At 38.9% G+C, this 24,750-nt stretch overlaps 2 protein-coding genes across 3 annotated transcripts in view; one reads left to right on the plus strand and one right to left on the minus strand.

Annotated features, from left to right (window-relative positions):
• NUDT6 (nudix hydrolase 6) overlaps nt 1–18,285 on the minus strand; it is a 42,689-nt gene extending 24,404 nt beyond the window's left edge. Inside the window, exons 1-3 of one of the 2 annotated variants that reach the window (XM_082652940.1) lie at nt 17,816–18,061; nt 13,558–13,761; nt 9,001–9,056 (exon numbers count right to left, since the gene is read on the minus strand). In XM_082652940.1, coding sequence (XP_082509066.1) covers nt 9,001–9,056; nt 13,558–13,761; nt 17,816–18,053 — 498 coding nt within the window. In that variant the 5' untranslated portion in view covers nt 18,054–18,061. Of the gene's footprint in view, nt 1–9,000; nt 9,057–13,557; nt 13,762–17,815; nt 18,062–18,148 lie in introns of those variants that run through there. The other variant, XM_082652939.1, reaches the window with a different exon arrangement.
• A 316-nt stretch (nt 18,286–18,601) lies between these two features.
• The window catches only part of AFG2A (AFG2 AAA ATPase homolog A), a 348,368-nt gene continuing 342,219 nt past the window's right edge, over nt 18,602–24,750 (plus strand). The window contains exon 1 of the mRNA XM_082653515.1: nt 18,602–18,770. Within this exon, the coding sequence (XP_082509641.1) occupies nt 18,626–18,770 (145 nt within the window). The 5' untranslated portion in view covers nt 18,602–18,625. The remainder of the gene's footprint in view (nt 18,771–24,750) is intronic.

The raw sequence follows: 24,750 nt of genomic DNA on the forward strand, positions 1-24,750 counted from the left end.
GTGGAATACATGAATAGAAAACGAATCATCCCAAATTAAGGAGGTGGACTTTGAGAGCAAGATTTATGATTTTTTTCCCTTTACCTCTTTTTGAGTGTATATGTATGCTTCTGTGTGAGCTTCTGTCTGTATAGCTTTGCTTCCACCATTTGTCCGAGGGTTCTATCCGTCCGTATTTTTCTCTTAATAATTATTTTTTTATTTTAATAATTTAATTATATTTTATCTTACTTTATCTTCTTTCTTTCTTTTTTTCCATCCTTCCCTCCTTCCTCCCTCCCTCCCTCCCCTTCTTTCCTTTTCTTTTCTTTTCCCTTTCTTTCCTTCCTTCTTTCTTTTCTTTCTTTCTTTCTCCTTCCTCCCTTCCTCCCTCCCTCCCTCCCTCCCTCCCTCCCTCGCTCCCTCCCTTCCTATTGTTTCTTTCTACTTTTTCTCCCTTTAATTCTGAGCTGTGTGGATGAAAGTATCTTGATGCTGCAGCCACGAGTCAGTGCTGTGCCTCTGAGGTGGGAAAGCCAACTTCAGGACACTGGTCCACAAGAGACCGCCCAGCTCCACATAATGTCAAATGGCGAAAATCTCCCAGAGACCTCCATCTCAACACCAACACCCAGCTTCACTCAACGATCAGCAAGCTACAGTGCTGGACACGCTATAACAGACAATTAGCAAGACAGGAACACAACCCCACCCATTAGAAGAGAGGCTGCCTAAAATCATAAGGCCACAGACACCTCAAAACACACCACCAGACGTGGACCTGCCCACCAGAAAGACAAGATCCAGCCTCATCCACCAAAACACAGGCACTAGTCCCCTCCACCAGGAAGGCTACACAACCCACTGAACCAACCTTAGCCTCTGGGGACAGACACCAAAAACAACGGGAACTACGAACCTGCAGCCTGCAAAAAGGAGACCCCAAACACAGTAAGATAAGCAAAATGAGAAGACAGAAAAACTTACACAGCAGATGAAGGAGCAAGATAAAAATGCACCAGACCTAACAAATGAAGAGGTAATAGGCAGTCTACCTGAAAAAGAATTCAGAATAATGAGAGTAAAGATGATCCAAAATCTTGGAAGTAGAATGGACAAAATGCAAGAAACATTTAACAAGAACCTAGAAGAACTAAAGACGAAACAAACAACGATGAACAACACAATAAATGAAATTAAAAATACTCTAGATGGGATCAATAGCAGAATAACTGAGGCAGAAGAACGGATAAGTGACATGGAAGATAAAATAGTGGACATAACTACTGCAGAGCAGAATAAAGAAAAAAGAATGAAAAGAACTGAGGACAGTGTCAGAGATCTCTGGGACAACATCAAACAAACCAACATTCGAATTATACGGGTTCCAGAAAAAGAAGAGAAAAAGAAAGGGACTGAGAAAATATTTGAAGAGATTATAGTTGAAAACTTCCCTAATATGGGAAAGAAATAGTTAATCAAGTCCAGGAAGCACAGAGAGTCCCATACAGGATAAATCCAAGGAGAAATACACCAAGCCACATATTAATCAAACTGTCAAAAATTAAATACAAAGAAAACATATTAAAAGCAGCAAGGGAAAAACAACAAATAACACACAAGGGAATCCCCATAAGGTTAACAGCTGATCTTTCAGCAGAAACTCTGCAAGCCAGAAGGGACTGGCAGGACATATTTAAAGTGATGAAGGAGAAAATTCCACAACAAACATTACTCTACCCAGCAAGGATCACATTCAGATTTGATGGCGAAATTAAAACCTTTACAGACAAGCAAAAGCTGAGAGAGTTCAGCACCACCAAACAGGCTCTACAACAACTGCTAAAGGAACTTCTCTAGGCAAGAAACACAAGAGAAGGAAAAGACCTACAATAACGAACCCAAAACAATTAAGAAAATGGGAATAGGAACATACATATCACTAATTACCTTAAATGTAAATGGACTAAACGCTCCCAGCAAAAGACAGAGATTGGCTGAATGGATACAAAAACAAGACCCATATATTTGCTGTCTACAGGAGACCCACTTCAGACCTAGAGACACATACAGACTGAAAGTAAAGGGATGGAAAAAGATATTTCATGCAAATGGAAACCAAAAGAAAGATGGAGTAGCAATTCTCATATCAGACAGAATAGATTTTAAACTAAAGACTATTACAAGAGACAAAGAAGGACACTACATAATGATCAAGGGATCGATCCAAGAAGAAGATATAACAATTGTAAATATTTATGCACCCAACATAGGAGCACCTCAATACATAAGGCAAATACTAACAGCCATAAAAGGGGAAATTGACAGTAACACATTCATAGTAGGGGACTTTAACACCCCACTTTCACCAACGGATAGATCATCCAAAATGAAAATAAATAAGGAAACACAAGCTTTAAATGATACATTAAACAAGAAGGACTTAATTGATATTTATATGACATTCCATCCAAAAACAACAGAATACACATTTTTCTCTAGTGCTCATGGATCATTCTCCAGGATCGATCATATCTTAGGTCACAAATCAAGCCTTGGTAAATATAAGAAAATTGAAATTGTATCAAGTATCTTTTCCGACCACAATGCTATGAGACTAGATATCAATTACAGGAAAAGATCTGTAAAAAATACAAACACATGGAGGCTAAACAATACACTACTTAATAACGAAGTGATCACTGAAAAAATCAAACAGGAAATCAAAAAATACCTAGAAACAAATGACAATGGAGACATGACGACCCAAAACCTATGGGATGCAGCAAAAGCAGTTCTAAGAGGGAAGTTTATAGCAATACAATCCTACCTTAAGAAACAGGAAACATCTCGAATAAACAAGCTAACCTTGCACCTAAAGCAATTAGAGAAAGAAGAACAAAAAAACCCCAAAGTTAGCAGAAGGAAAGAAATCATAAAAATCAGATCAGAAATAAATGAAAAAGAAATGAAAGAAATGATAGCAAAGATCAATAAAACTAAAAGCTGGTTATTTGAGAAGATAAACAAAATTGATAAACCATTAGCCAGACTCATCAAGAAAAAAAGGGAGAAGACGCAAATCAATAGAATTAGAAATGAAAAAGTAGAAGTAACAACTGACACTGCAGAAATACAAAAGATCATGAGAGATTACTACAAGCAACTCTATGTCAATAAAATGGACAACCTGGAAGAAATGGACAAATTCTTAGAAATGCACAACCTGCCAAGACTGAATCAGGAAGAAATAGAAAATATGAACAGACCAATCACAAGCACTGAAATTGAAACTGTGATTAAAAATCTTCTAACAAACAAAAGCCCAGGACCAGATGGCTTCACAGGTGAATTCTATCAAACATTTAGAGAAGAGCTAACACCTATCCTTCTCAAACTCTTCCAAAATATAACAGAGGGAGGAACACTCCCAAACTCATTCTACAAGGCCACCATCACCCTGATACCAAAACCAGACAAGGGTGTCACAAAGAAAGAAAACTACAGGCCAATATCACTGATGAACACAGATACAAAAATCCTCAACAAAATACTAGCAAACAGAATCCAACAGCACATTAAACGGATCATACACCATGATCAAGTGGGGTTTACTCCAGGAATCCAAGGATTCTTCAGTATATGCAAATCAATCAGTGTGATACACCATATTAACAAATTGAAGGAGAAAAACCATATGATCATCTCAATAGATGCAGAGAAAGCTTTCGACAAAATTCAACACTGATTTATTATAAAAACCCTGCAGAAAGTAGGCATAGAGGGAACTTTCCTTAACATAATAAAGGCCATATATGACAAACCCACAACCAACATCGTCCTCAATGGTGAAACACTGAAACCATTTCCTCGAAGATCAGGAACAAGAAAAGGTTGCCCACTCTCACCACTCTTATTCAACATAGTTTTGGAAGTTTTAGCCACAGCAATCAGAGAAGAAAAGGAAATAAAAGGAATCCAAATCAGAAAAGAAGAAGTAAAGCTGTCACTGTTTGCAGATGACATGATACTATACATAGAGAATCCTAAAGATGCTGCCAGAAAACTACTAGAGCTAATCAATGCATTTGGTAAAGTAGCAGGACAGAAAATTAATCCACATAAATCTCTGGCATTCCTATACACTAATGATGAAAAATCTGAAAGTGAAATCAAGAAAACACTCCCATTTACCACTGCAACAAAAAGAATACAATACCTAGGAATAAACCTACCTAAGGAGACAAAAGACCTGTATACAAAAAATTATAAGACACTGATGAAAGAAATTAAAGATGATACAAATAGATGGAGAGATATCCCATGCTCTTGGATTGGAAGAATCAACACTGTGAAAATGACTCTACTACCCAAAGCAATCTACAGATTCAATGCAATCCTTATCAAACTACCACTGGCATTTTTCACAGAACTAGAACAAAAAATTTCACAATCTGTATGGAAACACGAAAGACCCCGAATAGCCAAAGCAATCTTGAGAACAAAAAACAGAGCTGGAGGAATCAGGCTCCCTGACTTCAGACTATACTACAAAGGTACAGTAATCAAGACAGTACGGTACTGGCACAAAAACAGAAAGGTAGATCAATGGAACAGGATAGAAAACCCAGAGATAGACCCACGCACATATGGTCACCTTAGCTTTGATAAAGGAGGCAGGAATGTACAGTGGAGAAAGGACAGCCTGTTCAATAAGTGGTGCTGGGAAAACTGGACAGGTACATGTAGAAGTATGAGATTAGATCACTCCCTAACACCATACAGAAAAATAAGGTCAAAATGGATTAAAGACCTAAATGTAAGGCCAGAAACTATCAAACTCTTAAGAGGAAAACATAGGCAGGATACGCTATGACATAAATCACAGCAAGATCCTTTTTGACCCACCTCCTAGAGAAATGGAAATAAAAACAAACAAATGGGACCTAATGAAACTTCAAAGCTTTTGCACAGCAAAGGAAACCATAAACAAGACCAAAGACAACCCTCAGAATGAGAGAAAATATTTGCAAATGAAGCAACGAAGGATTAATCTCCAAAATTTACAAGCAGCTCTTGCAGCTCAATAACAAAAAACACAAAACCCAATCCAAAAATGGGCAGAAGACCTAAATAGACATTTCTCCAAAGAAGATATACAGATTGCCAACAAACACATGAAAGAATGCTCAACATCATTAATCATTAGAGAAATGCAAATCAAAACTACAATGAGATATCATCTCACACCGGTCAGAATGGCCATCATCAAAAAATCTAGAAACAATTAATGCTGGAGGGGGTGTGGAGAATAGGGAACACTCTTGCACTGCTGGTGCGAATGTGAATTGGTACAGCCACTATGGAGAACAGTATGGAGGTTCCTTAAAAAACTACAAATAGAATTACCATATGACCCAGCAATCCCACTACTGGGCATATACCCTGAGAAAACCATAATTCAAAGAGTCATGTACCAAAATGTTCATTGTAGCTCTATTTACAATAGCCAGGAGATGGAAACAACCTAAGTGTCCATCATCGGATGAATGGATAAAGAAGACGTGGCACATATATACAATGGAATATTATTCAGCCATAAAAAGAAACGAAATTGAGCTATTCGTAATGAGGTGGATAGACCTAGAGTCTGTTATACAGAGTGAAGTAAGTCAGAAAGAGAACGACAAATACCGTATGCTAACACATATATATGGAATTTAAGAAAAAAAAATGTCATGAAGAACCTAGGGGTAGGACAGGAATAAAGACACAAACCTACTAGAGAATGGACTTGAGGATATGGTGAGGGGGAAAGGTAAGCTGTGACAAAGCGAGAGAGAGGCATGGACATATATACACTACCAAACGTAAGGTAGATAGCTAGTGGGAAGCAGCTGCATAGCACAGGGAGATCAGCTCGGTGCTTTGTGACCCCCTGGAGGGGTGGGATAGAGTAGGTGGGAGGGAGGGAGATGCAAGAGGGAAGAGATATGGGAACATATGTATATATATAACTGATTCATTTTGTTGTAAAGCAGAAACTAACACACCATTATAAAGCAATTATACTCCAATAAAGATGTTAAAAAAAAAAAAAAGATCTTTTCTGACCCACCTCCTAGGGTAATGAAAATTAAAAAATAAGTAAATGAGACATAATTAAACTCAGAAGCTTTTGCATAGCAAAGGAAACCACAAGCAAGACAAAAGGTCAACCCTCAGAATGAGAGAAAATATTTGCAAATGAAGGTACCAACCAGGGATTAACCTCCAAAATATACAAAGAGCTCATGCAGCTCAATATCAAAAAAACCCCAAACAACCCAATTAAAAAATGGGCAGAAGACCTAAATAGTTCTCCAAAGAAGACAGATGGCCAACAAACACGTGAAAAGATGATCAACATCACTAATTTTTAGAGAAATGCAAATCAAAACTATAATGAGGTATTGCCTCACACCGGTCAAAATGGCCATCATCAAGAAGTCTACAAACAATAAATGCTGGAGAGGGTGTGGAGAAAAGGGAACCCTCCTACACTGTTGCTGGGAATGTAAGCTGGTACGGTCACTATAAAGAACAGTATGGAGGTTCCTTAAAAAACTAAATATAGAATTACCATATGATCCAGCAATCCACTCCTGGGCATATATCCAAAGAAAAGCATGATTCGAAAAGATACATACAACCAGTATTCATTGCAATGCTATTTACATGCCAAGACATGAAAGCAACCTAAATTTCCATGGACAGATGAACAGATAAAGAAGATGTGGTATATATATATATATATATATATACACACACATACAATGACTATTACTCAGCCATAAAAAAAGAATGAAATAATGCCATTTGCATGGATGGACCTAGACATTATCATGCTAAATGAAGTCAGACAAAGACAATATCATATGACGTCACTTATTTGTGAAATGTTAAAAAAAAAAAGAGACAAATGAACTTATTTGCAAATCAGAAACAGAATCAGACTTTGAAAGCAGACTTGCGGTTGCCAGGTGGGGGAAACGTCCGGGGGAGGGATAAATTAGAAGTTTTGGATTAACATATACACACCACTATATATAAAATAATCACCAGGGACCTACTGTAGAGCACAGGGAACTCTGCTCAATATTCTTTAATAACTTAAATGGGAAAAGAATTTGAAGAAGAATAGATACATGTATATGTATAACAGAATCACTTTGCTGTACACCTAAAACTAACACATTGTTAATCAACTATACTCCAAAATAAAATATTAGGAAAAAAAATGTTTTGTTGTTTAAGCTATCCAGTCTATGGTGTTTTTGTTATAGCAGCATGAATGGACTAAGACACCATGTCAGCCCCTTTCTGAACTCTGTGCCTTCATATATGCAATTCTAATTTTCTCAGTCTGTTTTTCTACCCCACCTCCCTTCCCCACCCTGGTTTTTGTTTTGTTTTGTTTTGTTTTTGTTTTGCCTTGAATCTCCTACTCCTTCTTCAAGACCCAGTTTAAATGTTACTTCGAAGGAGAAGTCTTTAGGGGCTTTTTAAAGGTGAAGTTAATTGTTAACAATCTGTTATATGACTACTTTCCCAAATGGATAGTAAGCTACAGGACATCAGGGATACTGTCTTATTAATCTTTGTATTCTTAGCACCTGGATCAGAGTAGAAGCTTAATGAATATTGAATGAGTGGAATAATATCTTAACAGCTTGTTAGAAACAGAGTTTGTCTTCCTAATTAAATACAGCCATTTATAATTTTTTTGTAGTCATAAAATAATACTTAGGAATACTTAGGTTACTCTGACATTTTTAAGGACTGGATAAGTGTTTTTTGGATTAAGTAAGTATCCAAATGATCAACAACACCTTAGAAATGACTTTAAAAATATCTAAGATATCCCATGCTCTTGGATTGGAAGAATTAATATTGTTAAAATGGCCATGCTACCCAAAGTGATCTACAGATTTAATGTGATCCATATCAAATTACCCATGACATTTTTCACAGAACCAGAAAAATCCCAAAATTCATATGGAACCATAAAAGACCCAGAATTGCCAATGCAATCCTCAGGAAAAAGAACAAAGCAGGAGGTATAACCCTGCCAGACTTCAGACAATACTACAAAGCTATAGTCATCAAAACAGCATGGTACTGGCACAAAAACAGAAATATGGAACAGAACAGAGAGCCCAGAAATAAACCCACATACCTACGGTCAATTAATCTTTGATAAAGAAGGCAAGAATATACAATGGGAAAAAAACAGTCTCTTCAGCAAATGATGTTGGCAAAGTAGGAGAGCCACATGTAAATCAATGAAATTAGAACACTCCCTCATACCATAGCACCACTATTCACAACAGCCAAGACTAGGAAACAACCTAAATGTCCATTGACAGATGAATGGATAAAGAAGATGTGGTACATATATATAATAGAATACTACTCAGCCATAAAAAAGAACAAAATAATGCCATTTGCAGCAACATGGATGCAATTATGGATTATCATACTAAGTAAGTCAAAAAGAGAAAGATAAATACCATATGATATCACTTATGTGTGGAATCTAAAATATGACACAAATGAATCTGTCTATGAAACAGAAACAGACTCATGAACATAGAGAACAGACTGGTGGTTGCCAAGGGGGAAAGGGTTAGGAGAGAGATGGAGTGGGAGGTTGGGGTTAACAGATGTAAGCTTTTATATGTACAGGGGATAAACAACAAGGTCCTAATGTATAGCATAGAGTACTATACTCAGTATCCTATGATAAACCATAATGGAAAAGAATATTTAAAAAAGAATATATATATATGACTGAATCACTTTGCTGTACAGCAGAAATTACCACAACATTGTAAATCAAGCATATGTCAATAAAAAATATTGATCAGAGTAAATTAAAAAATATCTTTCTATAATTCTTTGAGCATATCAAAATTCTACACTTTATTTTTCTCTAGATAGAACATTTAGAAAGCAATTTATAAAGCAGAAACAACTTACTTTATTTCGATCTTGTACAACCAATATTTTTCTAGTATTTTCATCAAATACAGCTCCTGTTGGGGGGGGGGAAGATAATTGAGAAATATGAATTTCATTCACCTCAGACTACTCTCACACTATTACCTGTGGTCATCAAAATCCTACCCATCCCTGAAGGCCTACTTCAAATAACCACCTCATTCATGAAGAGTTGTAAATTTCTCCAGCAAGAAATCAGTTGCTCAGTTATCTAGGTTCTTTTAACAACTTAGGAGTACCAATGATGATTCTAGCATATGCTAACTCGTAGGATAATCATTTGCATCTCCTTCTCTAGATCATCTATTCCTGACAGTATAAATAATCTTTCTATCCTTTTTTAGCGTTTAGTGTCCAATTTTTTTTAAATTAAGTTTTATTGCAGTATAGTTGTTTTACAATGTTGTGTTAGTTTCTACTGTACAGCAAAATGAATCAGCTATACATATACATATATCCCCTTTTTTTGGATTTCCTTCCCATTTAGGTCACCACAGAGCACTGAGTAGAGTTCCCTGTGCTATACAGTAGGTTCTCATTAGTTATCTATTTTTATGCTAGTATCAATAGTGGATATGTGTCAGTCCCAATCTCCCAATTCATCCCACCCCCCTCCCCGCTTACTCCTTTGGTGTCTATATGTTTGTTCTCTATGTCTGCGTCTCTATTTCTGTTTTGTAAATAAGATCATCTATTAGTGTCCAATTTTAAATGCCTAAAAAGATTTATTGAGTCAATGAATTGACTTCTCCATTCTCATTTTTATTCCTTGAATCACTATGTATAAGCATGGGTTGTGCTCCCTGATGATCCAAATCTCAAATATCTCAATATTCAGTTCAAGACCTCCTCCTTAAAGCACTTAAATTTCTTTACCATGTTATGTACACAATGTTATAACTTACCAATATATTGCTTTGGAATATTCAAGTTCTAGTCCATTGCTTTCATTTACTCATTCATCATATACATTGCCCAGTGTACTAGGCATTTTACTAGATGTTAGGGACTCAAAAATAAGTTTTTGGTTTTTTTTTTCTCTCTTTGGGTAATCCTAGGTCAAAAATACAAATGACACTAATGATTTGTATTAGGTTCCTTTAAATGCTTTAATTTTAAAATTATTTGTATTTACATAATGTGGGAAGATACTGTTAAAAACATATTTTCTGGGCTTTCCTGGTGGGGCTGTGGTTGGGGGTCCGCCTGACGATGCAGGGGACGCGGGTTCGTGCCCCGGTCCGGGAGGATCCCACATGCCGCGGAGCGGCTGGGCCCATGAGCCATGGCCGCTGGGCCTGCGCGTCTGGAGCCTGTGCTCCGTGGCGGGAGAGGCCACGGCAGTGAGAGGCCCACGTACCGCAAAAAAAACAAAAACAAAAACAAACAACAAACAAACCATATTTTCCACTTATTCATCCATTCTTTTAATATTAACCGAGCTCCTACATATAATATATACAGGTTCTATGTATAGCATATTAATTGAGATCCTATTATGTGTCAGGTACTTTTCTAGGTGCTAGGGATACAGTGGTGAACAAAACAAAATCCCCCATCGTTATGGGGTTCGTGTTCTGGTGTGTGTTTGAGGAGGTGACAAATAAATAAAAAATTAATTACATAGAACATGAGATGGTGATAAATACTATGTAAAGGTAAAATACAGTAGGGAATAGATATGTGCAACACTAGGAAGAACTATGTTCTCTGAAATTAAAACACCACATTTTAGTATTTCAAAGCCAAGAAGGGAAACCACAAAGTGAGATATAATTTAATGTTGGATTCTATTAGAAAATATAAACTGTAATTTAATTGGACTTTACAAGGGATAGAATGCCAGGAAAACCTATTCTTAAATTTTAATAATTTGTGATTGCTCAAATTGAACTTTTTCCTAATTCACTATAAACATGAGCCAAAATCAGCACTGCTAAACACAATGTGAGCGACCCCTGTTGGTCACAACATAAAAGTTAAATAAAGCCAAAGAGATCAGGGATTAAATAGAGGTTATTATTATATTATAATTAGTCAGGTACTGTACTAAGTGCCTTAGGTGCATTATCTCAGCTATTCCTCATAATAATCCTGTGAGTGGTATAATTTTGAGTGCCCAAGTTCACACAGCCCTAAAACTGACAACCTGTCTGGGTCCCAAGCAGGTATTCTTCTCACTGTGCGACACTGCCCCTTCACCACGCTACAACTGCCTTTTCAGAGGGCTGACATTGCCAACTGAAGATCTACCCAACCATTCATTTGAGAAATATTTACTGAGCACCTACTTTACACCAGACACTGTGTTTAGCCTGAGGATAAAATGGTAAACAAGACAGATAAAATACCTGCCTTCGTGGAGTTTATATTATTGTGGGGTCGATTAAGTATATGACATAATTTCAAACTGTGATAAGTACTATAAAGAAAAACAGAGGATAAAGGGACAAAGGATGATGGGACTGGCAGGTGGAAGGACTCTATTTTATACAGTAAGGTCAGGAGCTTTCCTGAGGAGATATTTCAGCTCTAAAGAGCTCGATAAACAAAGCCCTGGGGAAGAGCACTGCAGGAAGAGGAGCCAGTAGGTTTAAAGGCTCTGAGGCAGATAAAAGCTTGCTGCATGAAGAACAGAAACAGAGCCGTAGCTCACTCCATTCCAGTGTAGGGGAGGAAAGAGTTTTTTCTTCTACCCACTTAGGTTCTGCGTCTGGGACCTGTGAGTTGAACTGACAAAGTACAGATAAATGGATAAGAAGTATATAAATTTTATTTGATGTTAATAATTTTACGTGGCCTGAGTAGGGGTGGAGAACTTCATAGAAAGAAGTGAAGATCCCCCCAAAGTGTTAGACCCAGGGGCTTATGTTCCATTTTAAGAAAGAGGGATAAATTGTGCAGAAATGACAAGAGGAAAAGGGGTGTGGGCTAAGGAAGGTAAACTGTGATAAAGTGACTAGGAACTATTTGGGAAACTAACAATATAATGGCTGTTTTCACGAGGTTTGCACAGATTCATCTCTGTGCGAACTCCCCGGCTCCAGTGACAAGAATGTTCTCCTCTTCGTGGTAGAAAAGCTCAGAATGATCAACGTGCCAAAGGGGCACTTGGGGTGGCGGGCTGTGACTCCCTTCACCAGCTATGCCTTCTGCAGCTTATAAACAAGTGTCAGCTATTCTCTCTTAACCTAAAAACTCTGTACCTTCCCAGAAGAATTCCTCACACCACCTCCTGATCCCAACAGCCACTTCAAATCCTAGATGGCCTTCAAGACTCTCATCAAGTTTCCGACCTCTCATTCCCTGAACTCCTGTGGCTAATCTTAACTCTAATATACCATACTGTACTTGGTTATAAACAAGTTCTTCATAGGATACTCTTTACGCATATATTACCAATTCTGTAGTACTAACTGGAAACTCTGCTTTGAAAGTCTGTACCAATGAATTGATAATTATCTTTATGTCTTTCCCATGAAGTGTGAGGCTGCCATCAAATTTTCAAGTGGTCTTTTGAAGTAGAGCTGAATGGGAAGTTGCTGAATTGCCTCTACTTGCTAGAGGGGAGTGAGACCATGGACAGAGAAAACATTAGAAATCCTTGAACAACTCCTTTAAAAGACTTCAAAGATGCAAACTACCTTTAAAAACTCTTGTAAATTATATAAAGGCAAATAATACTATTATTAATAAATTACTAATAATACATATTACTGCTTTATTTCATAGTAAATCATAAGGATTCTTTCCTATTTTTGTTTTTTGGGAAATCTAGTTTTCTTAACCCTGGTTCTCAAAGGATAGTCCTAGGACCAGCATCAACACTAGCAGCTGTAGCAGCAGAGCACTTATTAGAAAAAGCAATTCTCAGGCCCCACCCCAGACCAGATGAATTAGAAACTCTTGGGGCTGGGGCCCAGCAATCTGTTTTAACAAGCCCTCCCGGTGATTCTGATGCACTCTCTACAATGTGAGAACTCCTGTCTTCACCTAAAGCAAGTCTTCTCTCAAGACTGTCTCTGAAGCTAACCAGTGACTTCAAAATTCTGTATTTAAATTATGCTATTTTAAAACAACTGTTTGGCACAATGACTTAATGTAAATGTCTCTAAGAAGTAATGTTCAAATCACTGAAAAACTGGTTTGCTTTGCCTTCAATTCAACTTAAAAGTTATCTTTTATTTTACTAAATCACATAATTAGTACTAATATGTTTTACCATAATGAAATGAATCTATTCCCTGATCCCAATTCATTGTTACTATTTCAGTAGTGAAGTTCACATATCCATGAAAAACATGTTCAAACATATCCTTTGAAAAACTAAACTTGCTTGTTCTCTGTGCTGCCCTCTGCTGATTCATAAGGCAAACTTCATCTATTTAAAGTATCAATACCAGCTGCAGTTCCAAGGAGGACAATCATTTAATCAACTTATTCATTCCACATGAACCAACTACTGGCTCATCTGTAAGAAGAAACTGGGTGAACCTTTAAGAAGTTAATTGTGATCAACATTAGTTTGAAACAGACCTGCAACTCCCACTTGATGTGTAGCATATCCTGGTAATCTGCTGGGCCCCTCTCCCAGCCACAGAGACAGCGTGGATGAGTCCGATTCTGCGTGGTGAAAGCAGAAGCCCAGGGAAGCGGCAGGAGCAATAAATCGACTTTGGAGGATGGGAATGTGCAGCCATACTGCTACTCTACCTTCGGATCTCCATTTCTGTATTGCAGCTAAAACACAGAAGATAAACATCTGTAAATATTTTCCAGTGAGAGGAGTGGAATAAAGTAAAACTCATCTCTGGGTGTCACCTCCTCCAGGAAGCCAAGTTTAAGCTCCACTTCCCTTACTAGTTAGCTCTCTTTGGGGGCGGGCGGGTGGCACGGGGGAATCGCAAAATGTACTGTTCACATACACCAGCAGCACGTAAACTACCACGTTTTATTATAATTATATATGATTTTTCCACCAGACTGAATTCCTCGAAAATAAAGTCAATATAGTGATGATCTTTATATATCACCTGACACAATACCTGGCACATAATTGGTGCTCAATAATTGTATTAAAATGAACGAATAAACTAATTTAAATAAAACACCATTTCATTGTTGTTCCTTTTAACAATCTTGGTTTTCATCTTTATAAATGACTATTATGGGCTTTTATTTACTCTTCCTTTAAAAGTCCTGTCTCTCATATATATATGTATGTGTATATATATATATATATATATACACACACACACATATATATATTTTTGGTTTATACGTTTCAAGGTGAAAAATATAACTTTGTTGTTAAATAATGTATGGTAGTTCTAGAAAATTTTCAAAATAAAGTACAATGAAGAAATCAAAACTTCACATTAGCACACAGATAAATTTAAAATCGACATTTTTTGCATGAATATAATTTTGGAATTGACATACCATATATAATTTACAATATTTTTTTACTACATATTATAAATGTTTTGCTATGCCATTAAAATTCTTTAACGAACACACATTTTTAATGACTATAATTCTCCTCATATAGGTCTACCATAAACTACTTAACTGACCTCCTACTTTTGGACATTTAGATTGTTTCTAACTTTCCTTTATTACAAATTATACCATGACAAACATTAAAATAGATTTTCGGTCTTTGACTTTAAATGCTTACTTTATTACTTGAGATTGAGCCAGGGAAAAAAGATGCTAACATTTATATGGCCCTTACTAAACTCCAGACATTTTAGATACACTGTTTCATTAAGTTCTCACAACACAAAAGGCAGGTATTATCACCCCTAATTTATAGGTGAAGAAATGAATACTTCCACAGTTTTAGAAAAACTTTTCAGATCACTTTCTCCATCCACCATCGCGATCTTTACAACAATCCTGTAAAGTGTGTGTGGAGAGAGAGGGAAGACTTGATTATTTGTTTAATGGTTAGATTCCTTTCCCTCCTCTTCTATGGCCTCTGCAGTAAGCATCTCCTGGTTAAGGACCATCTTGCTCTACCTTTTTGAAGTCAGTGTGCCTAACACAGTGACAGACAATGTGGGAGCCTTAATTTAAGGCACCTTTTGATTTGGGGCTGTGGCGCCCCTTCAGATCCTTCTCACATCAATCCTTCTCTGATTAAATCTTTTTAAAAACTGACAGAATTACATAAAGTGAAATGCACAAATCTTAAGTGAACATTTGGTGAGTTTTGACCTATGCATACATCTGTGCCACCCACGCTCCAGTCAAGATTACAGAACATTTCTATCACCCCAGAAAGTTCCCGTGTCCTCCTTCCCAATCATTCCAATCAAAAGAAAAAGCTGAAGTTCTACAAGTATAGTCACTTGTTTCCTATTTTTTCTCTTTACACTCTGGCTTGGAGAATCTGTCCACTGCTACTGCTTCAGCTAACAACTACGCAAGGGTGGCTGCCTAGTCCTGGCCTCACTGAACACTGAATTTTTCTGCTCTTCAGCTGCTCGCATCTTCTGAAGGCTGCTGCCTCAAACTTCACACCTATATTCAAAACTGATTCCTACACCAGCCACCTTAGTTTTGCTTACAGGCATTTTTCTGGCTCCAATGCTCAAAGCCTAAGAATCCTTTTTAAAATGCTTTCTTTCTTCTCTGTTTCACTAATAAACTTTAATGCTTCTTCCTCCTCTTTCCCTCATTCCTCTGCTCAGATCCAGCCCTCAAAGTGAGCTCACATATCACCTTTGACAATAAGCTTACCTCACGTGCTTTCCAAATGTGAACCTAAGGACTACTTTCTAGTAGATTTACTAGAACTTACTACACATTGCCCGATGACACCTGTTACTGTCTGTTTTTCTAATCCTAATTAATATTTTGTGCATTTGCAATCATCCAGGTTAACATGAGATTATGCACTGGGGCTCAATTCCTATTCAATGACTGGCTTGTCTAAAGTCACACAGCTAGTGAGCGGCACAGCAAAAACCAGAACAAGTGTTATTTCCCCACTGATGCAGATATATGTGAAGCTTAGCAACATGTTACCTCTTCATCCATCTAACTTTAGTTATCAATAACGGGAACAGTAAAAGAATAGACCTCACGTGCAAAGGTGCAAAACAACTATTGCTAATACATTATAGGCAATCAGTTCTATTTACTTGAAAAGAAAGAATACATTTAGACTTCCTACCAGGCTTTCTTCTCAGATAATTTTAAGATTCTTTTTATAGGCAATACCATTCACTTTTGTTTGGCTCAATAACAAAAAACCCAGAAATAGCTCTTATAGTGCAGCCAAGAACAAATTCTAGAGCCAGGGGAAGTTAATCTGTCTCTTAGTACCATCATCTTTGAAATGGGGATAATAATAGTACCTACCTCACAGGTGTGAGGATTAAATGAATCAATACTTCTGAAGTTCTTAAAACAGTGTCTAGCACTTAGTAAGTACAAAAGAATTTATTAAAAAGATACAAAAGAATATGGTACTTCAGAGTTTATAAATTAGTTTCATGTAATTTATCTTTGATTACCACATCTATCCAGTAAAGTAGTTAGAGTGGGCATTATTCACATGAGCAACCTAAGAGGCAAATATTTTCACTGGTGATTTTCCTAATGCCTCGTTAAGCATGTGGCAAAACCTGGAACTTGAAACCTGGATGTGTGACTCCAAATCCAACCCACTTTCTGCTTTGCCTTCCTGACTGAGGTAGTGCTTTAATCACTGACAAGTAACAAGTGTGTACAATAAATACCTGTGTCTACCCACACAAACGTGCACATATTAGAGGATGAACATTTGATTCTCGTAGTGTTAACACTGTTGTAGTTAGCAGCTGTTCCCAAGGAGGAGAGAAAACAAGGTGAAGAGGTAAACAGTTTAGAACTGAGGATGGTTGAAGATGAAAACGACTAGCTCAGTTATATTTCCATAGATGCTCACTTGCCATATTGCTCCATAGAATAAAGACTACTTTCAGTTTCCTCTAAGTGTGAGAGGATGAGTTTCCATGCTATGCTTTCAAGTTGATTATAAGGGCCCTCAGGGGCAGTGTGAAAAACAGGCTGTTCCGCCAAATCACGGGCTCTCAAAGTGAAGGCTCCTCCATCCAAGCTATCTTTCTTATCACTGGCCTCAAGGTTCAAAGAGAGTGGCGAGTTTTCCCACTGGAGACTGAAACCACTCACCAATCTCCCCGGTGAATCACAAAAGGCTTGTTACTAAGGAAAAGCAAACTCTAGTTCTCGGCGCCACAGCTCCTGACCCAACTTGTGCACAAATACGACCACTCAGAACCTCTCTGGCCCACTCACTGTCCACCATCTGTACTAGAAAGTGCTACGGTTCTGCCTTGGGTAAACTGCCCGGCGAAACGAAGGGTCGGTAAGTGATAGTAAACGAGAGCGTAATAATATCAACAAACATTTACAGAGCGTTAAATACGTGGCAGATACCGTGCGAGGCACTTCATGTGCATTATGCAATTTATCTCTCAGCCATCCCATGAGCTCCTATTACCTGGTTTTACAGATGAGAAAACGGTGGTTTACAGAACTTGCCCAAGGTCACACACTAGAAAGATGACCAGAAACAAGGGCTGCCGATCCCGAAGTCTGACCTCGTCACCATTTCACCCAACCGCCTCAGAGACCTCCCAGCCAAGGGCACAAGGACGAAAGGCAGAAAACGGCTGCGGGTCACGCACGCCCTCTCTCCTTCCCTCAGGCGCAACTCGGGGTTGGGGGCCGCGGTTACTTCCTTAGAAAGGCAGGGGAGCCTCGGACCAGGCGCACTTGCCCTGCAAAGCCCTCTGGAAGGCGACCGGGTCCAAGCGGTGCATTGCGTCCAGCCGCGCCAGGCGCACGGAGACGCCCCCGAATCTGTCAAGCTCGCCCCGCAGCTCGCCGGCTCCGGAGGTGGCGTCCCGAGCGCAACCCGGGCCGCCCGAGGCCCCACGGGGCCCTGCAAAGAGCACTGCGCGGCGGGCCCGCGCCAACACCGCACGCCAGCGACCCCCTCTCAATAGCTGCGGCATCTCCGCACCAGCCCTCGTGGCCCACGCGGACGCTTCCAAATCACGCGGCCAGGGAGTGACGGCGCTACCGTAAGTTTTAGAAGAGTGTCACTCACGCATTCTCAGAGTTGAGCAGGGGTCTGCAGCGCTAGGTAGAGGAGACGGCGAAGTCTGGTCGACCGGCTCCTCTCAAGAATTTGCCCAGCTCAAGGAAAGCGACAGAAACTTTCCCACCACTCCCCTTCCCTCCCCTGTTCCCCCCACCCCCACCTCAGTTTAATTCAACAGACATTTTGTTCAGGGATAGAGAAGGAGGCGGAGATACCAAAAAGTCCTGTTTTTCAGGAATTTATAATCTGAATGAGGGTTCCGTCCACCTAATCCGTCTTCTGTGGCGAAAGTCAACGTCTTCCACATCTTCTACGACAGCGGATTCTGAAGACGCTATGTTCTCCCACTCTTGCTGCGCTCCACTCAGGGGATTACGGCGCGGGACGGAGCCTCGCTGGTTTCTGCCCCGGAAGTTTTTCTCTCAGCGAAGCGCGCACGTTGAGCCGGCTTTGCCGCTGCTTCTCTCGGGCTGCATTCCGATCATGTCGTCCAAGAAGAACAGAAAACGGTTGAACCAAAGCGCCGGGAATGGTTCGCCCTCGGTCTCCGCTGCTTCCTTTTCTGCCGGGGCCACAGCTTCTGCCGTGGCGGCCGGGACTCTGGTGGTGATCAACTTCTTAGAAAAGGGTAAAGAGTTCTGAGAGGGAGACCCGAGGCCGAGGGGGCGCCGCCCGAGAGGACGAAAACCTAGCGATTCTGCCTTGAGGTGTAAAGGTTTATAAAAAGTTGGGTGAGGCAGAGGTGTGCGAGAGGCACAGAAGTATGTAAGACACTCGAAGCCGCGCCTGCACTAGAGAAGTTGGGCAGAAATGACTTAGTGGCTAAGTCAAGCTCTATTGTAAATTGCTTTGAATTTCTAAATTGCGCTTGAAACGGTTTTGCCTTATTTAAGATTAACGGCGTATTTAACTGCGAAGTCGCTCGTCTCTAGCGAGAGTAGTATACCTATACTAAAAAACTGAAAGCCCAGTTCAGTACCGCTGTCGGTATTGTCCTTCCTAAGAGACGTTAATGTGCCTTTAAAACTGAAAGGTGGCTTTTTTCCTACTACACGGGTTCTGGTATTTAATTAAACAGCTGTTAAGTGCGCACGGGTGCTAGCAGGAGCTTGGGTATTTAACGCATGTATCTCATTTATTCTGTGCAGAGCTTTGGGAGATGGGTACTGTATTATTATGCTCATTTTACAGAGAAAGAAAAGTTAACGCTATTCCCCCCCACCCTTCCCCCCAGGTTACACAGGTCCTAACTAAATGGCAGAGGCTTTTTTTGAGTTCAGATGTATTTGATTCTAAAGCCATGGACGTAGATCACAGCAACCTTGACTTGGGAGAACGGATTTACGTGAAAAGCATTGAGTTGGTAAAAGCTTTTAGCAGGCGTGATGTTTTGTAGCTTTGAAAAAGGGATCAGATTAACCTAGTGGCAAGATTTTTATTTATGTCTAGTGCAGACCCTAAAGACAATCTTCCAGTTAACATAGTATTTTCAGGCTTTTTGGGGATCGGAGGACAACTTGTTCTGTTGGGCATATTCAGTCTCTTTTTCAACAGGATCCTTCCCATTGACATTTAAACCTACTGATTTCTCTTTTACTTTTTTTTTTTTTTTTTTTTGCGGTGCGCGGGCCTCTCACTGTTGTGGCCTCTCCCGTTGCTGAGCACAGGCTCCAGACGCGCAGGCTCAGCGGCCAGGGCTCACGGGCCTAGCTGCTCCGCGGCATGTGGGATCTTCCCGGACCGGGGCACGAACCCGTGTCCGCTGCATCGGCAGGCGGACTCTCAACCACTGCGCCACCAGGGAAGCCCCTTCTCTTTCATCTTTAAACAAAAGCTCCACACTTCTTATCACCACCCTCCACTGCAAGACTTCTTAAAAGGAGGGGTCCCTGCCTCCTCATCTCTCACTTACTCCATAGCCTATTCCTATTTGACATCCACCTCATTATTCCATGGAAACTGCCTGTACCCTGGTCACTGATGATCTCCACGTTGGTAAATCCAATGGATGGTTTTTCATTACTTACTTTACTTGACCCCTCAGCAGCTTTTGGTATTGTCAGACATTTCTATCTTCTTGAAACACTTTATTTCTTGACTTACGTGTCATCAAAATCAACGAGTTTTTCTCCTTCCTTTGGTTGGTACTTCATCAGTTCCCTTTGCAGGCTCACCCTCTTCCACCTAACCATCAGATGTAGAAGTTCCTTATTTCTTAGTCCTAAACCCTCTTTTTCTCTCTATAAATCTTCTTTCTTTGGCAAGTTCATCCAGTGTCCAGCGTTTCCTTCCCATTTACCCTTATTATTTTCAGATTTGTATTTGTAATTTAGATTGTTCTGAGTCTTGATTTAATTGTCTTCTAGATGAATGCTTCTCAAACTCCATAGGGAAGGTTTAAAAATTTACAACACATCACAGATCAGCACTGTTGTAAAATATGATAAAAGTAAATTATTGGAAAAATAAGTTAAAAAAGAAATTTTTATTAGATTCAACAGATGTAAAGTTACTCTGTCAAATTGCAATAAAAGCTTCTAAATGCATATTCTCATTTTTTCTACTTACTTCATCATGAACAGTATCAGATAGTTTGTGGACCACACTTTTTTTTTTAATTGAAATATAGTTGACGAACAGTATTAGTTTCAGGTGTAAGTCATAGTGATTCACTTTTAAATACATTAGGAAATGATCACCTTGATAAAGTCTAGTAACCAACCGTCTGTCACCATCCACAGTTATTTCAGTATTGACTATATTCCTTATGCTGTACATTACTTCTCTGTGACTTATTTACTTTATAACTGGAAGTTTGTACCTCTTAATCGCCTTCCCCTGTGTGCCTAGCCCCCTCACCCTCCTCCCATCTAGCAAATATCCCTTTGTTCTTTGTATCTATGAGTCTGTTTCTGTTTGTTTTGTTTTTTAGATTCCACATATAAGTGAAATCATCTGATCCTGATCTTTCTCTGACTTATTTCACTTGGCATAATACCCTCTAGATCCATCCGTGTTGTTGCAAATGGGAAGATTTCATTCTTTTTTATGGCTGAGTAATATTTCATTGTAATATATATGTATAAAAGTTATTTATGTATTTTGGATATTAACCCCTTATCAGATATATCATTTGCAGATATATTCTCTCATTCAGTAGGCTGTCTTTTTGTTTCGTTGATGGTTTCCTTCATTGTGCAAAAGCTTTTTAGTTTGATGTAGTCTCATTTATTTTTGCTTTTGTTGCCCTTGCCTCAGGAGACAGATCCAAAAAATACTGCTAAGACCAAATTCAAAGAGTTTACTGTATATATTTTTTCTAGGAGTTTTATGGTTTCAGGTCTTATATTTAAAGTCTTTAATCCATTTTGAGTTTATTTTGTACATGGTGTAAGAAAGTGATCCAGTTTGATTCTTTTGCATGTAGCTGTCCAGTTTTCCCAACACCATTTATTGAAGAGGCTCTCTTTTGCCCATTATATATTCTTACCTCTTTTGTCATCAATTAATTTCCCCTATAGGTGTGGTTCATTTCTGAGCTCTCTATTCTGTTCCATTGATCTATGTGTCTGTTTTTGTGCCAGTACCATACTGTTCTAATTACTATAACTTTGCAGTATAGTTTGAAATCAGGGAGCATGCTACCTCCATCTTTGTTCTTTCTCAAGATTGCTGTGGCTATTCCAGTTCCATATGGATTTTAGGATCATTAGTTCTAGTTCTGTGGGAAATGCCATTAGTATTTTGATAGGGATTGCATTGAATCTGTAGATTGCCTTAGGTGGTAGTATAGACATTTGAACAATATTGATTCTTCCAATCTGTGAGCACAGTATATCTTTCCATTTATTTGTGTCTTCAGTTTCTTTCATCAGAGTCTTAAAGTTTTCCGAGTACAAGTCTTTCACCCTCTTGGTTAAATTTATTGGATGCAGTTGTAAATGGGATTGCTTTCTTAATTTGTGGTACATACTTTGAATATAGCACTGTGCTATACCTCTTCTTTTGGACTTTTCAAAGATACTTCAGGACTGACTTCCTGAAGTCAGATTTCCTCCAACAAAACAAATGAGCTCTGTTCAGTCTTTATCATTGTAGAATTCAGAAATCTAAGATTCCTTCATGACACCGCTCTCTTACATCTCACATTATCCAGTCCACCACCACGTCCTGTTTACTAAGTATTTCCCATGTTCCACTTCTGCACTCCCTTCCCACTGCTTCAACCTTAATCTCAGACACCATACTCTCTCACCTGGACTACTACACTAGCTGCTCTCTTCCAATTCCTTTTCCACTCTGCAGACAGAATGATCTTTTAAAATAAAAATCCTGTCACGACCCTGCTTGTCAGCACTAACTGGCCTCCAATTACTGTCAGATTAAAGACAAGGAGCTTGATAAATCCCACTGCCCTGGGTGGTCTTGACCTTCCTTATGTGGTTCCTTGTTTCCCACCACTCTGCCTGTACTTTTTCCCTCAGATGGACAATGCTGTCTTTTGTCAAGGATGTCTGTACAAGCTCTTCTTTTTGCTGAGAATTGTCTTCCCCCTCCCCCTCTTCACTTAGTTAATTTTATTCTTCCTTCAGACCTGAATTTAAATATTCTTGGAGAAGCATTCTCTGATTCTTCCAAATTAGATCTGATCCTGCATTATAGCCTCTCTTAGGACTCTTAGTTTTTCTTTCATTGCATTAATCTTAGTTTAGAATTGTACAGTTATTTAGTGATTGTTTAATAACTCTCATTCTATTAAGTTATAAACTCCATGAGGCCAAGGACTGTGTCTGTTTTTGTTCACCTTATTTCCCCAGTGCCTAGTGTAGTATCCTGCCATATAGTGGGCACATGGTAAATATTTGCTGAATGAACAAATGAAGGGTGGGTGGTTGTTTGAAATTACCTTTACTATCTCATTAGTTAATCTGGCACATAAGGTGCTCAGTAAGTGTGAAGTTAATTAATAGGAAGTAGATGTAGAGATATATTTTTAAAGTATTGAAGGAGTGAGGACTGGTGAAAATTGTGTGGGGGATAGCTTACATAGATTTGGATGCTGTAAGCAGAGAATACAATGGAAATGTGTTAGGAAGTAAAGCCAACAGATGGGAATTTGAACATGATCTCCATTGCTGATAGGGAGGAAATGGAGGTAGAGAAGTGTGTGATGTTTCAAATCTTGGTGCAGGATAGGATGGAGGGAAGAGAGGAAGAAAACTTAGAATCTTGTCAGGGACTGAGTACCCCCCTCAAGGTAATTATCAAGAGGGAAGGGTAATTCATTGAGGTTTCCTTTATTAGGAAGAAAGAAGTGGCAGAAACTGAACATTACGAGGTTATCTAACAGGACGCTTTGCTCTTATTCCTGGGTAAACTGTGTAAGAGACCTGGTGCTCATAGGAAAGTTGAATTTCTTTTCAGCCTGTCATATTTTAAAAAATGCTTATTTTATGCTCAGTTCTGTTAATCTTAGCCCTGGGAGATGCTTTGTTTTTCTAGATTTGTTCATCTGATGACAGAGGGAAAATAAATGTGTTGGGGAAGTTACTTCGCAGTGGCAGAGAATGATGTAAATCAGACATACCTCCTGGTTTTGCTTTTGTTGACTTAGTTCCTTTTTAATTACAAAAGATCTGTTTTTCTGATTATGAAAGAACACTAATACTAGTCAGAGCTCTGTGATTATGATATATGTGACTGTAAGTTTTATAATAAAGTTTATGTGAGAGGCATCATAAGCGTTACATGGATTTTGTGCTGAAAAGAAAAATATTGTATACTCATCTACTACATTCATTCATTTCATGCATATTTGTTATGCATCTGCTATATTTGATGCACTCCTAGGCGCTGGAGTTACAAAGATGAATATGACCCATTTCCTGTTACAAAGCAGTATATTGTTAAAGGAAAGTCAGATTGTAAAATAAATGAATATTGTGATAACTGCTAATATCTGGCAACATAGGGTGCTGGGAGCATCAGAGGAGGGACAGCTAACCAAATGTGGAGCTTGAGGGAGTGTGTGGGCAGGGGTGGAGATGTTAGCATATCATTTTCAGAGGTTTTGAAACTGGACTGAATTCTGGGCCCCTTCTTTGGCCAAAAGTTGAAAGCTCTAATGGTCATTTGAGTCGGTGTGTGTTCGCCTAAGGAATAAGACTTGTGTTATTGTTATCCATGTGTTCCTGGGAATAGAAAGGAAGAATGTCTGGTTGCTATCCTGTGGGTGAGAAGTGGAAACATAACTTAATCCTCCAGAGCCAGATGATGTGTCATTTCCCCAGTTCAAGCCTTTGAGTACTAGTAGCCAACTCAACTTAGAATCTGTAATATGGAAAGTTCAGAATGCAAGTATGAAAAGCCCTACTGCAAGTATGTTCAGTTAGTAATGAAATTAGAGATTTTTTTTTTTCAATAATGAAAACCAATACCTCCCCCATAAAACATCCTTTTTTAGTTAGCAGTCATATTGTCAGTGGATCCTCACAAAGGTTTGGTTTTAAGTCTGATTGCTAAAATAAGGAGGATTGGGACAGTAGTCTCTCCAGGGTTTGTTAAGTGCATTCGTATGGTCATGTGGATAAAGGATTTTTATTTACTCC

The sequence above is a fragment of the Grampus griseus genome (assembly GCF_964374135.1).
Source record: "Grampus griseus genome assembly, chromosome: 4".
Classification (NCBI taxonomy): domain Eukaryota; kingdom Metazoa; phylum Chordata; class Mammalia; order Artiodactyla; family Delphinidae; genus Grampus; species Grampus griseus.